Source organism: Typopeltis vanoorti, chromosome 4 (genome assembly GCF_054136105.1).
Source record: "Typopeltis vanoorti isolate ZY-2024b chromosome 4, IOZ_Tvanoo_1.0, whole genome shotgun sequence".
In the NCBI taxonomy this organism is placed as follows: domain Eukaryota; kingdom Metazoa; phylum Arthropoda; class Arachnida; order Uropygi; family Thelyphonidae; genus Typopeltis; species Typopeltis vanoorti.
This window is the reverse complement of record NC_143552.1, coordinates 134,712,190-134,728,127: the sequence shown is the minus strand read 5'-3', so window position 1 is coordinate 134,728,127 and position 15,938 is coordinate 134,712,190. Positions and strand designations below refer to the sequence as shown.

Below are 15,938 nucleotides of genomic sequence, written 5' to 3'. Positions count from 1 at the left end.
GATGAATAAAATCTTGATAATCATAATTTGTGAGTTCAACAAATCTTCATCATCGGCCTGTAGAGAGAGATAGGCTGAGAGTCAGCAGATAGTAGGAGAGGAAATAAAGATAGAGTGCATAGTGGTAGAGTAGGTTAAAGAGGCCTCAGTTGACCTGTTTTAGCTGTTTGCCCCTCCCCAGGAGCGTTTCTAAAACGGTCGTTGATTTTTCACTTTACAAAAAGGAAAAATCCTAAAAAGGAAACATGTAACAAAACAAACAAAAAAGTACAGAGAAAAGCAAAAATTGAAAGGTAAACTTAGAGGTGGAGGAAGGATCTGGTCCGAGTGATGCAGCTCACAAGAAACTGCACCGCCTCGCTGTAAGCCTTCGCCGCTCGGGTTCTCAGGTCCTCCCCCACCTGTGATAGCTGAAACCGGTGAAGCTGTGTACAGAAACCCCACAAGGTGGTTACTGTGTCTTTCTTTTGTTGTGGGCAGTTATTATTCTTTTGGCCACCTCACTTCCCTTGGCCATGTCTAGTTTGCAGAGAGCTATGAAGAACGCCGAAGCTGCCTCCTCGTCTAAATCCTGGGATACCTCTACTTGCTCAGGGGTGACATCTTCGTTGATGTCATCAACGAAGATGTCACCTCATTTTGCGCTGACGATGTCAGATCCATGTTTCCCTGTGAAGAGGAGTTCAGGTTCTCCTATTTTTTTTCATCGCTTCTTTGAATTTTTCCGCCACCCCTGGGATACCTCTAATGAGATGGCTTAGAGTCTCCCCTGCTTTTGCGTGAGGGACTTCTGGGTGGGCGGTCTCAGATACTTTTGCTGTTTTGGGCATTACCAACTCTTCTTCCTGTGGGATTAATGGCCGTTTGGAGGTGTTGGTGTTCACCTCCATCTTTCCTTCTTCTATATTAGTATTCATGGTTTCAATAACGACTGTTTCTTCTTGTTGGATTTTACTGCTTGTGGAAGTTTTTTCCCCCTTACAGTTTTTCTTAGACGTGGAGGCATGGTTTTCTGTTATATCAGGAGCAGCCTCGAAAGGAGGAGAAGCTTCCTGTGCTGGGTCATTTCCATTGATGGCATGATTGCACTACCACCCATCCTTTTCTGGATGGGCATGTGTCCACGTTGTGGTCAATGACCCCACATTTCAGGCAAGCTGACTCACATTTTTCTTGGTTGTGGCCTGCTTTGAGGCAGTTTTTAGATTTCACTCTAGGACAGTCTGCCCCAAGGTGAGTGAAGGCACCACATCTAAAACATTGTTTTTTTTACACCAGGGTAGTTTATCATTACTCTGGCAGATCCAATAATAATAAAGTTGGGAACGGGCGTTTTCATCTCGAGGGAGATGTGGACTTCGCCCGACTTCCATTTGGGGTTTTCTGCGTCATTTAGGACTTCCACTTTGTGTACAACGTCCCATTTCCTGAATATTTCGTGGATAATCTTTACATCGGTTTCAATATATTCTAAAGGGAATCTGGGGATTATAAGTAGTTTGGTAATGCTCCCTACCAAAAATGGGACTATTGTTTTTCCATTACATTCGAATCCTCCAAGTTGTTTGTTTCTTGTTTGTTCACTCCTTACTACTTCTTGAAAGCGGCCGCCACCAAAGGGAGTAAAACCAAAAATCTGGTCAGCGCCGACGCTTTCGATGAGGGCTTTAGCCAAACATCGAGGTCGCAGGTCGGCTTCAACTTCGATTCCAAGGGTCCGCGTAAGCGGCAAAGCCATAGCTGGTGAGAGCGGGGGGGGGGTGCCTAAGCTATTCCCACCACTGAGTGTTTTATTCTTGCCCCAGTCCGTGGCTTATTCTGTATCTGCTGCTGTAGTTTATTATCAAGTGCCTCTATGAGACGCTTTGTCGATAATAACTGAACTAACAGATACTACAATTTGCACTTAGCTAAACAATTTGCTAATCACCTACACACTTGATCTAAGCTAATCACACTACAGAAATGATCCTGTGAAGTATGATCTTCCAGTTTAAACTTCATTGGCTACAACACTGCCTCTGCGCAATACCTACAATAATATATATATATATCTATTAGGATAACCAAGCAATTTTATATGCTTGGTTATTTTAGCTCCTAATCCCAAGTATGCAAACAATTAAGTTTGCGCCTGAAACAAAGTTCAAGTCTAAAGATGGCACAACACCAGGGCAACTCATTGTAAAGGTGGTTAAAGCTTTGATCACTATTCATAGTATTTTCCCATAATGTAAAGCACATCTCACTGGAAGATGTATACTGCAATGCATTATGGGTGGGGTCACTACCCAGACCGGTTTCGACCTTTTTTGAGGTCTCCTCAAAAAAGGTCGAAACCGGTCTGGGTAGTGACCCCACCCATAAGTTGCAACCATAAGTTGCAACAAGGTGTATTAAGTTTTAATAAAAATCTCTGGAGGAGATATTGATGGGAATAAATTTTTAACTTGGGTATAAACCAAGTTTATACCCAAGTTAAAAATTTATTGTTTGCAAAAAATTGTTTGCATACTTGGGATTAGGAGCTAAAATAACCAAGCATATAAAATTGCTTGGTTATCCTAATATACAATATACCCAAGTTAAAAATTTATTCCCATCAATATCTCCTCCAGAGATTTTTATTAAAACTTAATACACCTTGTTGCAACTTATATAGATAAAGTTGATAAGGCTTTGTATTACTAAAACCTTGGTATTTAGGGTCTAGCTACTCACTGAGGAGACCTCAAAAAAGGTCGAAACCGGTCTGGGTAGTGACCCCACCCATAATGCATTGCAGTATACATCTTCCAGTGAGATGTGCTTTATTTACAATATGGGAAAATACTAAGAATAGTGATCAAAGCTTTAACCACCTTTACAATGAGTTGCCCTGGTGTTGTGCCATCTTTAGACTTGAACTTTGTTTCAGGCGCAAACTTAATTGTTTGCATACTTGGGATTAGGAGCTAAAATAACCAAGCATATAAAATTGCTTGGTTATCCTAATATACAATATACCCAAGTTAAAAATTTATTCCCATATATATATATATATATATATATATATATATTATTTATATACACAAATAAAAGTCCTTATAAGGACTGGCTTAAAGGGGCGAAGCAAGAATGCTTTTCATCTTCCCCGTTATCTGTAGAGGACAGTGTGTGGATAAGGTGTTATTGAGCAATTAAAGTTCTGATCATGGCAGGAGGGTAACAGCAATAGCCGAGCCTCAGTTAGAACTTCATTGGCTATATAGCATTGCCATTCATTACCCTCCAAGGGTTATTGGATTGAATGAATCAATCACCACATCTCACGGTCGATTGATCCACTCTTCTCCTTTTTTCTACTGATATATCATACAAATAAAAAAAATCGACTTAGACATATAAGTTTTCCTTATAAATTTTACTAGATAGTGTATTAATTTATTTTAAGAAATAAAATAAAATTCCAAAATATTTAAGTAGTTTATTAATATAAGAAAATATATTAATTACACATTATTATTTTATATAACGATAGTAAATATTTTATTTATATTTGGAAATGTTACGAGAGCCATCAGCATGACAGTTATCTTGATATTACACGCTTTATAACAGAACTCTGCTCTCATGAGCTTATTGTATTCGCTTTTAATTATTGCTTATAAAATCATTGTTATTATTCCAAAAGAACTATATCTTTTTGGCTGGAAACAAGAAAGAATTTATTTATTTATTTATTATGTAAAAGAGAAGTGAATTAGGATGAATAAAATCTTGATACCTACAAGATGCTTGATATAATTTCTCTTATTTGTTAAATTAAATTATACTTATACCGTTTAAATTACCTCCATAAAATAGAAAAAATAATGGGAATAATCAATAACAAACATGAATGAAAGAAATAAATTTTATTTATTTATTATTATTTTATTTATTTTTATTTTATTTATTTTATTTTTATTTATTTAATTTTATTTATTTATTTTAATATTAATATTTTTATAATAAAATAAAATAAATTTAATTTATTTATTTGCATTTTTATTTATTTTACTTATTTATTTTTATTTTTATTTATTTTATTTATTTATTCTTTTAAAAATGAGTTCCCAGAAATATCATTTGGGCGAAATACTTGAGAAAAACAAAACAAAACAACAAAAAACAACAACAACTTGTTTTTGTCTTATCCATGATTCAGGATTGATCTTCCACGTGCCACTGAATTAAATATAACACTGCCAGGTATCGTGGAACACACCCAGAAAACTAGGGTTTCTGTAAATATGTCGTCTTTACAGGAAATGACAATGCAATGAGATCTTGAATTTTTAAAATGTATAGCCTTTTTTGAAAAATTAAATAGCCAAGGAGTAAAATGAGAATTCATCTATTTACAATACTGTCTTAAAATTTAAAATATATATATATATATATGAAACACTTTATTGGATTTGTTAACATAAATCATTTTTTTAAACAGTAATTCATTTTTTAAAAAAATTCTAAATTGATTGTCACTACAAACTTATGAACTTTTGGTCGACTGACTGCCTGATTTTCTTACTAGATGGCGCATTGAATCTACTTTCTTAGGTATTATTTTATTGATGTTATTTAATTCCTTTATTTAAATATCCCGAAATAAAAATGCACTTTTAATCACTGTACGTATAAACTAAAATTCTTACTATATAAAATAAACTACATTATTGATAATATAATGTTTATAATTTTGTAAATTCACTTATTATATAAATAAATTATTCTATCAAATAAATAAATAAATAAGGTAATTATAAATACGTATAAAATAAATATATACAGTAATTATAAATACATATAAAATAAATACATATAATAATTATCCAACTAAGAGGCTGCGGGTGAGGTAACGAATCTGTACCTGAACCCTGCGAGGGTAATGGATGGCAATGCTGTAGCCAATGAAGCTCTAATTGAGGCTCGGCTATTGCTGTTACCCTCCTGCAATGATCAGGATCAGAGCTTTAATAGCTCAATAACACATTATCCTTACACTGCCCTCTACAGATAACGGGGAAGATGAAAAGCATTCTTGCTTCGCCCCTTTAAGTCAGTCCTTATCCTTATATATATATATATATATATATATATATATATATATATATATATATATATATATATATATATATATAAGGATAAGAGTCTGTGGGTTTGAGTACTGCGACAAGCCAGTTAGGGTCTCTTGAAAAGTCGCAATAAGAAAATAGCGGCCCCTGCATTAAGAGGAACAAAAAAAAAAAAAAAAAGCTAGAAAGAAGACCTGAATGCTTCTAAAATTCTTTGAGTTTTATACACAGGAAATTTTCATACTCCGACCATTTTAGGAAGAAGCAAATAGGCCATTTGTTATTGATTTCAAAAACAACTTTCCTAAAATTTTCAATAGACAGATTTAACCATTTCTCTATTCTTGTTTTCTTATCTAAAACTAGAAAATAAAGCTAGCTATGTTTAAGATATAAACTAGTAATCTTATCTCAATATGAGATTATCTGTAATAGACCAAGATGTAACATTGCAAGAAGCAAACTGAGATATTCCTTTAAGTATATGGAGGGGGGGGTCAGAAAATGCCCGTTTTCTTTTGCTGTATGCATTCGTAGAATTTCCCTTCGACATATCTGTATTCTTCGATACAAAGTACTACAAATTTTCAATGTTTACCAGACCGTTCAAAGCGGCAAGTAAATGGCCCTCTAACTCTGTAAAGTACATTTTGTTAAGAGAAATCTCTACCAAAAGACAGAGTGTGGCTAAAAATTTTTGCGAGCCTGTAATGTTTTAAATAATGAGTTTTCCTTGTATAGAATGATAAGCGTGCCATAAAGGGATGGGCTTTGAGAAAATAGGTTATTTATTACGAAACACTACTTTCCATTCTGTAGATATCCGAAATTAGATTGTGCTCGATTTATTTGGGTGAATTACGGGCATTGGAAGCAAAGCAAACCAGACACATCTTGTAGATTTTGGGTCTCTGGTGTGTGTGTGTGTGTGTGTGTGTGTGTGTGTGTGTGTGTGTGTGTGTGTGTGTGAGCAGTGACAATGTGATTTGTTTCCTAAAGTCGGAAGAAAATTAAAATGTGGGCCATTTAGAATACGTATGCTGTATCTAACCGTCGATTCTTGGGAACGCCTGGATTATGTAACAGTAAGTGGGCGAATTGCTTCTGTCATTCTAGCCCAGATTGAATTTATATTTGCTCAGTTGTGTTTGGCATCTCCAAGACAAAGAGAGATTCACCGAAAACTACTCATTTCTGTACGTACATTCTTAAGTGGAATGTAATTATAGAGGCTTTTAAAGAGGTTATCTACCCAAAATTATTCTTCACTAAGAGAACTCGCGTTTTTTTTTTTTTTTTTTTTTTTCCATACGATAAAAACCCCCTTATCTGTAGGTTTAATTTATCATTTCTTTCAGCTTTGGATTTAAGCGCAGAATGTTCTCCCTAGTAATTAAATTAATGAAGTGACATGAATACTAGCTAGCACTGCAGATTCGAATGTAATATTTCATTTAGATTAACGTCTCGTGAACCGCGAATAAAGATAACACACACGCACACACACACACTGTTCTATCACTATATTTTTGCGGGTCAAAAGTGGTTAACGTGGACAACAAATGCAAGATAATTTCCAAAATCGTCTCTCTATTCAATACTTTACGAGCGAACCGAATTCTTTTATTTTTAAACATAACTTAAAATAAGCTACAATGCAGTGTTTTTGTTCCGTTAATGTATTAAACCCATCGATATTTTGAGTACCATACGATATTATTATCCAATGCAAATATACTTTTAGAACTAGAGCCGGAAACTACGTCATATGTAGTTTTCTTTCAGGACAATGACCGATTTTTTTTAGCTGCTGGTTATACTCGCAAGGTGGCAGCACCGAAGTGACTGATGAAAGATATTTCTTAACTTTGTATTGTTCTATCTATGAGAAACAAGATTAAAACATTGTTTGTTTTATTTGTATATAATATTTGCCGAATCTTTATTTTAATACCCGGAACAAACATATGCATATGATTTATGTCAAACTTTAGTACTTATCATTATTAATTCTTAAAAGCTCCAAAATTTATATGATTATTTTCTTATAAGTACCGGTAAGTCTGTTGTTTAATAACAATAAATTGGATTAGAAATTGGTTTCCTCATGTATCGCGAGATGTCGTTGTAATCGCAGTCATTGTTTTTTTCAAGTTATAGACCAGGGGTGGCCAGAGTTTTTGCAGCAAGAGCCCTAGTTACCTACCAGAAATTGTTAAGAACCACGTCCCAAAGGTCTATGTCAGTCATATACGTACACATATACAGGGTGTTCGGGATAAATTTGACAGTTTCGTAAGGAAAGAGAAAATCTTCTTTGTATCTATTAAATTTAATGAATTGACAAAAAACATTACAGGCAGAGTTAATTACAATACTATCAACAAGATTTACTCAAAATAACCACCATTAGCATCGATCACAGCTTCAATTCTGCTTCGGAACCTCGAACAAGCTGATGCTACAGTCTCCCTGGGAAGGGCCGCAAAAACTGTTTTAATTTTATCCATTAACTGGGCTTTTGTATTACTGGAAGTGCGATTGGTGTCTTTTTCAACTGCGCCCCATACAAAATAATCCATGGGATTAAGGTCTGGGGAGTTTGGAGGCCAAACATTTGGACTGGTGAAGTCGTAGAAATTTTCAGACAACCATTTTTGACTTTTCCCAGAGGTGTGGCAAGGGGCCGAATCCTGCTGCCATACATACGGCCTACCATTGGCTACCCTTGTTATCCAGGGCTTGACTACAGTTAGCAACTCCACGAACAAAGCCCGAATTCCAATGCCAGGGTTCTTCAACACCTGTTCCTGCAGATTTGCGAGGAATTCTGCTGTACGAACGCAATCAGATCGTCTGCTAGGGATCTTTCTTCTTGCTACATCCTCGTAGTCACCATTGCAAGTCTCTAGTTCATGCCTGATTGTTTTTACTGTATTCAGGGAGCACTGGGCAGCAGTCGTAATATCCTTATTTTGATGGCGGGCACGAATCATCATGATACAAGTTATTCTCTTCCATGATTCAGGTGGGTTTCAGCTATCCATCCTTTCTGACATCTTGTATATGAATGAAGAAGGGTCCAAACTCTTAAATGAAGAGAAGTGTATGTTAATACATGTAACTTACGGAAAAATATAATTAATTATAAATATGTCAAATTTATCCCGAACACCCTGTAAATACAATATCATTTATAAGGAATAAGAAAAAAAAACTTTTGGAAACATTATATTTATTACTACATATTTTTTTTTTTACATGTATTTACATTTTTTTATTTACTCTTTACTAGTAGAAGGGTTATGAATTTCTTAGTTAGCAACTAATTTTTGATAATTTGGTTTGTAATTAGTAATTGAACTTATTAATTCTTTCAAATGTTCGTTTGTTAATTGAGAACGATACTTGGATTTTACAAATTTCATCGTTGAATACAGTGATTCAACATCATACGTCGATCCAAAAATTGATAATAAACGATATGCTGCATTTTTTAAATGGCTGTACTTTATGTTAGGTACACATTTCCAAAATTCATCGATTGAATTTACTGATTTATGTAACATTTTACTACCTTCGTCTTCTTGCATTTCTATTAACTCCATTTCTCCTGATGCTGTTCTACCAAGTAAGCTTTTTTAAAAGCGGGAAACCGTTGTTATTTACATTAATTTCAAATGGATTTAATAGAAATGCGATAGATGGTTTTAATTCTTGTAAGTCTACAAATCGTTCTTCAAAATCGTCCAACAGGTTGTTTAATTTTGCTCGATAGTTACTGATGGCTGTAGGAAGAATATCACATCCTGAAGACGCTTTTTTCAAACGTGGAAAGTGATTGAATGTCTTTTCACTTATATTTTTTTCAAAAAAGTTGAAATTTTTTTTAAAACTAAAAATGCTCTGACTCAATTCTGAAATATTCTTGTCCTTGCCTTGCAGCGACACATTGAAATTTTGTAAATGTTCCATTATATCGGTAAAAAACATTAAGTCTTGGATCCATTCATTGTTTTTTAATTGCGGATATGATTGCTTTTTTATATCTAGGAATTCGATAATAGGTTCCAATAAAGCTACAAATTTGTTCAATACATCGTACGCAGATAACCATCTCACGATGCAGTACAACGATAAATCATTTATTTATTCATTCAAATCAAGTTCATCAATAAAATTTCGAAACTGACGGTGGTTTTTTGCATTGGTCCCAATGAAATTTACGGTTTTATGAGTGGTGTAAACACATGTTCAAAATTAAAGTGTTTTGCAACAAGATGTTCGCGATGCAAAATACAATGAATTGGAATGGTATCTGGAATGCTTTCATCTTTTTTTTTTTTTAAGTCTAATTAATCCTACATTCTTACCCACCATTGCTGCTGCTCCATCAGTAGCCAAACTTACTAATTTACTTTTTGGAACATTTTTAAGGGCAACATCAAAAGCTTCCTTAATATCAACGCCAGGAGTACTATCTTTTAATGCTATTAAATCTAATAATTCTTCTCGCGTCACTCCGTCCTCGAGAACGAAACGAATAAAAATTGCTAATTGTGGTCGGTCTGTAATGTCAGTTGATTCGTCAAGCGCCAAACTAAATGCTACACAATCTTTTATATCATTTTCTAATTTAAGATAATAAATCCACGTTTATTTCTGAAATTCTACGTTCAATTGTATGTCGTGAGGTAGGAATGTCGGTAATTAACTTTAAAAGTTTTGAATTATTAGGGTCCAGTGACTCAATTGTATCGAGAATGTTTTGCTTAATAAATTCCCCTTCGGTATAAGGCCGTTTTGCACGTGCGATGTTCCATGATATTTTAAAACTAGCCTCTATTACAGTTTTAGATTCTTCAGTAAATTTTGTCATGAAGTTAATTTGGTTATTAACTAAAGATTTCAACGATTTAAGATTTTTAATTCGTATTTCAGATTTTTCTGGATGTTGAGACGAAAACTCGCGATGCAATTTTTCATAATGACGTTTTAAATTCCCTACTTTGAAATTGCTTACTGTTGAACTACAGATGAGGCAAAAAAGCTTTACCATTTTTCTCGATAAAAGCATAGTCTTCTTCCCATTCGTCCTTAAAATTTCTATGTTCGTCGATATACTTCCGCTTCTGTTTATTTTCAAGAGTCATGCTACAAAATATTCTATAATAAAATTTTAAAAATAAAATATTAATATTTAAATCATTTGGAATTTAAATTATTACCTTTTTATTAATATAAGAAGTACGAAATTCAGTAATGTATCTTTTTAAATTTTCTGACAAGGTAATATAAATATAACGACATTGCCAAACAGCAAATTTCATCAAGCCACTCAAAAACATTGACCAATCGAGCAGCAAAATACAGCTTATTAGGGATGACAAAAACATCGACTTTGTTTCCTTTTTTTTTTTTTTGGCTTTGCTTCGAGTTTTTTTAAATTATTATCATCATTCAGAAAATCTTTATTAAGTGATTGCCCCATGTCTGCTAGAAAATTAAGAAAAATTATAAATATTTTTTTATTTGTTAGTTGAGCCGCATTAAAACTTAGGAAGAGCCGCAGTTTGGCCACCTGGGTTATAGACGATTACGTTCCAAAAATATAAATTTCCATGCAGAAAATAAAAAAATAAAAAAAAACTTAAAAATTGAAGAATAAACATTACAAATCATTAAAAAAACAGCTAGAGAAATTAAAATTTCACTTTCTTTTTTATATAATTAATATTTATTTATTTATTGCTCTGAATAATTACCACATCTTTGACATTTTCATTTATTTCAGTCCCTCCCATGATATGGATTCCTAATCAACTTGTTGGGGCCTCAGAAGGATCGGATGTAATTTTAGAGTGCCATACGGAAGCTCATCCTTCTTCTAGTAATTTTTGGCTTAGAAATAGTGAAGTCATTGGTTCCTCAAGTGAAAAATATGAAACCTCACTTTCATCAAACGCATACAAAATCCATATGAAGTTAATAGTGAAAAGTTTAAACTCGAAAGACTATGGGCCTTATAAATGTGTTGCAAAAAATTTTCTTGGAGAGACAGAAGGCTCAGTGACATTATACAGTAAGTATGAATTTGTTTATATAAATTATTTTCTTATAAAAAATAAACATAAACATTAATGTAATTTCCTAATAGCAGGTCATGTCAAGCGTTCTTCCCCCTCCCCACCAAACTTTTAACGTCCTCTGCCATGTTGAGTTTCATCCTTTAAATGAATTACTTCAAACAATATTCTTTTAAAAGTCTCCAAGTCTGTACATAATGGCAATAAACGTAAAACGTGGAATTAGGCTTAGTTTCTCTATTGTTTAGTAAGTGGGTCAACGTTTTAGTATAAAAAAGAAGAGATAATGTTCAGTAATCCCTTAATCTTTAAAATAAAAAAAAATAGTTAATACGTTCTATGTTTAAGCTTTCCCCTTCTGTTCTTCTAGATCAAATATTAGCTGGCATACTTAAATTTTTGTTTGCATTGAGCTTCTTGTAGAGATCCAAAGATGAAAGAGAAGGATCAACATCAAAGGATATTCTGAACAATCTTGGTTACTATTGGCACTCGATGAATGTTTAGTCCTCCTCTTGTTCTATTGTTTCCGCGTAGCTCTCAGGGCTTCTATTCTTCTTCGGATCTGAGAACGTCTGTGAACTCATAAATAAGACGGTTAGGGGAGAAATCAAAGCCCCCCCCCCTTAACAGTCTATTATGATACATTTATTCTTCAATCGATGTGTTGAAAGAGGCTTATTTATTCAAACGTTCAGACTTTGCAAGTCGTTGCCTAGGGAAGTTATTTAGATTTTCCGCATTCTTTCTTTAGTCCCATAAGCCTGATTTCCAACTTTTGTTCATTGCTTGTCATGAAGATAGGCGCGCTCTTTGAGTGGGCGTCTTCGCAATTGTTGCTAGGTTGAAGGAATTATATGGTTAGCACCGGTATTAAGTGTTTGTTGCTGTTCAAAAGAAGCTCTATTCATTTAATGTGACCTTCAAATGTGATTTTCCATAATTAGGGTACACGTATAAACATTTCTTGTACAATGTTTTATTCCCTTGTGCTGGCGGGCGGAGGGGGAGAGATCTCTTCACCAGCTTTCTTATTTACGATTTATAAATAGAAAGCTAAAGTTGTCTGAGAAAAATCAATCATTCTTTGTTATTTTCTACAGTTTTATAATTTTTTAACTAAGCAAGTCGTTTAGGTAAGTTCAAACTAATTATTTTAAGTACTAAATATTAAATAAAAGCGAAAGGATGCTGAACAGGACGTGTTTGTGTCGTTGTACTTGAGAGAACTTCGTTTATTATTATTATTATTATTATTATTTATTATTATTATTATTATTATTTTTTTTAGTAATTTCCTTCTAGTTTTCCATCTCGCTATAATATCCATGTAGGGCCCCTGTTTCAGCTCTCTGTAAGTCTCCAAGTTCCGTTTATCGAATTGCAGTTTATTGAGACGGGTTTGTAGTCTGTACAGAATGCATGTTTTCACATAATGCCTTATAGATTAGTATTCTTATGTATATGGGAGTAATGTCTTTTAATCGGTATAGTTTGCTTGTATTATCCGGAGTTTAATAACAGTTTTTAATTTTTTTTCAAAAATTAATTATATCAATGAAATAAATAACGTATATATAAAGAAAATAAAGTTAATAAAGGAAATAACGTATAAATAAAGAAAATAAAGTGCTAGAAAGAATAATTAACACGTATTGATTACTACTGACACAAGAGAAATGATATATTACATGTTACAGTTTACATAATAATAATTTTTGAAATCAATCATTCGAACCTTGGAATTCTCTTTCCAATATATGCATGTGCACACGAGTATACAAATACAGTACAATGTGGATACAATGCACTCTGGTTTAATAAATCCTAAATAATTAAACAATTTATCATAAATCGTAAATAAATTTATTTATTTATTTATTCATTAATAAATAATTTATTATCATAATAATCAATAAATAATTCCTTTGCCACCCTCGTGAACTTAGATCTTCTGGTAGATGATGATGATAATAATTTTTTAAATATAATATTTAATTATATTATTTTTTCATGTTACATTGTAATATTATATTAATGATTATTATGTCTTGCATACATATAACAATTACATTATAAAATTATAGAAATTACTGAATTTAAAAATTCTAAAAATTACATACATATAATTTTTTTACATATGTATTTATTTTATTGATTGCTAAAATATTTATACATACAATAAACATCTCGTGTGACATTGCAACCAGAGTTCAGCACTGAGTGCTGCAATTCCTACATTGGATTTCAATTAAAATTTTTAATAATACTTTTTTGCCTTTATATTATGTATTTACAACACATGTTCTTCTAATATTAACAATGAAGATTATACAGAATTTTTTGTATAATTTTTTATTTTTTATTTTATTTTTATTTCTTTTTTTTAAAGTTTGAGAAAGAGTGATTATACATACAAATTTCTGCATTTGCTTATAAGAATTACTTGTAGATGAGTGAGGCAAGTTAATCCCACCTACTTCGAAGCTTGGGTTAGCTTTTATGAAGAGAGTGGGATTTAGTCTTCATTATTTGTATTGTTGCTACTGTTTATGTATGGGATGTAGGCATTGGATGCTAGTGATTTGTGATGTGTATATTAGTATTAATGGTTTCTTAACTTTGTTGGTATATTTTTTCCAGAGTTCGTTTTTTAATGTTCTGTAGTAATCTACGTGTTTTAACTTTCTTGGTAGGTTGTTGAATTGCGTGGGTATCTGATGTGATCTCATAAAAGAACCGTATGAGTTGTTGAAGGGTGTGGGAATGTAGAGAGTTGTTGTAGGTCGTGTTATACGATACGTGTCTGTGTGTTGTTTCGATAGGTGATATTGAAGTAATTCCTTGTTAATGTCATGTAATGTTTCAGGTTTTTAATGCTCAGAATTCTGTGTATCGCCACGTGCTTGTCGGATATTAGTTGTTGCGTGTAAGGTGTCCAGATCACTGTCGACACGATTTTCCTGTGTAGTGTTTCTAATTTTGTTAGGTGGCTGTTTGATGTACTTGCATAGACTGTTATTCCGTATCTGAGCAGGGATTCGCAGATACAGTGATATAGGAGTTTTTTTATATTGGGTGGAATAATGTCTTTTATTTGGAAGAGTTTTGCTGCGATGATCCGGAGTTTGGTGTGTAGGTATTCTATATGTTTTGTCCATTTAAGGTGGAAATCTATATAGAGACCGAGGTATTTTGCGTGTGTTACAGGTTTGATTTCGGAACATTGGCAGGTATTTTTGTTGTTAATGCAGCGGTATGTGTGACAATGTATCGTTAGTGATGCGGGGCGTATGATTCTTGGGTTGTGTATTATCAACATCTGTGTTTTAGTGCCATTGATTAGAATTGCGTTTTGGTGGAAGTATGTTGTGATTTCGTTTAGGTCTTGTTGTGCTTTGCAGAGAGCTGTGTTAATGTCTGTGTGGATTGCTAGTAGTGCAGTGTCATCTGCGTATTGAAATATTTGACTTCTTATGGATATGTTATGAGCATCGTTAATGTATATGTTGAATAGAGTGGGTGATAATATGGCACCTTGAGGAACATGTGTTTTATTTGTATACTCCGACTGTGACATGTACCTATTTTTGTTACATGTGACATATACAAAAATAGGTGCATGTTTGAGAGGTAGTTCTTGAACCATGTATGCAGTGTTCCTCTTGTACCTATTGAATATAGTTTGGTGAGTAGTATGTCATGTTCAAGTGTGTCAAATGCTTTGGTTAGGTCTAGCAGTATAAGGACGGCATACTTGTTTTTGTCGAGAGCTTTGTTTATTGTGTCGGCGATGTCTTCTAATAAAGTGATGGTGCTTTTTGTTTTCTGAAAGCCGTATTGGTTTTGTGAGATGATGTTGTACTTCTGTAAATAGTTCTGTAGCCTGGTGTGTGTTATTTTTTTCAGGAATTTTTGAGATGGCTGGTAGTGTAGCTATTGGTCTGTAGTTCTGAGTATCGTTTCTTTTGCCGTGTTTGTATATTGGCGTAATTACTGCAGTTTTTAGTAGTTGTGGAATATTATGTTCACGAGTTTCAAAAGTATTGGATTTATTTGTTCAAAGTGTGTTATAAGGTCTGTGAGTCTTATGTTGTCTATTCCTGGAGTGGTCTTTGGGTTTAGTTGTAGGATTGCTTCTTTCAGTTCCTGTTTTGTTATGGATGGAAAATACATCGTTTGTTGTTGACTTTGTGTCGGTAGTTTTTTGTTGATCGTTGGCAGTTTGTCTTTTTTGAGTTGTGTGATGTTGTTTGTGAAAGCATAGTTGAATGAGTCTGCTAGTTCCTCTTGGTTTGTGTCCTGACCGAAGCTTTTTGCAATAAAATCTTGTGCTGAAGTTTTCTTTTTTCGGGTTACTAATTCGTTGAGTGTAGCCCATGTTTGCTTAATGTTGTCGTTATATTCCATGAATTTTTGGAAGTAGTAGCGTCTTTTTGCCCTACGAATTTTTGTTGTTAGTTTATTTCTTGTGTTTTTGTATAAGGTTTGTAAATGTGTGTTACTGGGTGACTTTTTAAGTTTTTTCCATAGATTTTCTTTTACAGTAATACTATTTAGTATCTCGTCATTTATCCATGGATTGTTGTCTGTTTGTCGCCTCGTTTGTGTAGGTTTTGTTGCTTTTTTGTATATTTCTGTGAACTTTAGTTGAAAATTATAATAAATATATTTTTTAATTATTAAATAAATATAATAATTTATTTAATTGTTATATTTAATAATTATAGAAAATTAATTATAGAAAATATAG

At 33.2% G+C, this 15,938-nt stretch overlaps 1 protein-coding gene across 1 annotated transcript in view; it reads left to right on the top strand.

Annotated features, from left to right (window-relative positions):
* LOC150107689 (lachesin-like) overlaps positions 1 to 15,938 on the top strand; it is a 195,810-nt gene that overhangs the window by 164,025 nt on the left and 15,847 nt on the right. The window contains exon 6 of the mRNA XM_090392169.1: positions 10,894 to 11,181. Within this exon, the coding sequence (XP_090248295.1) occupies positions 10,894 to 11,181 (288 nt within the window). The remainder of the gene's footprint in view (positions 1 to 10,893; positions 11,182 to 15,938) is intronic.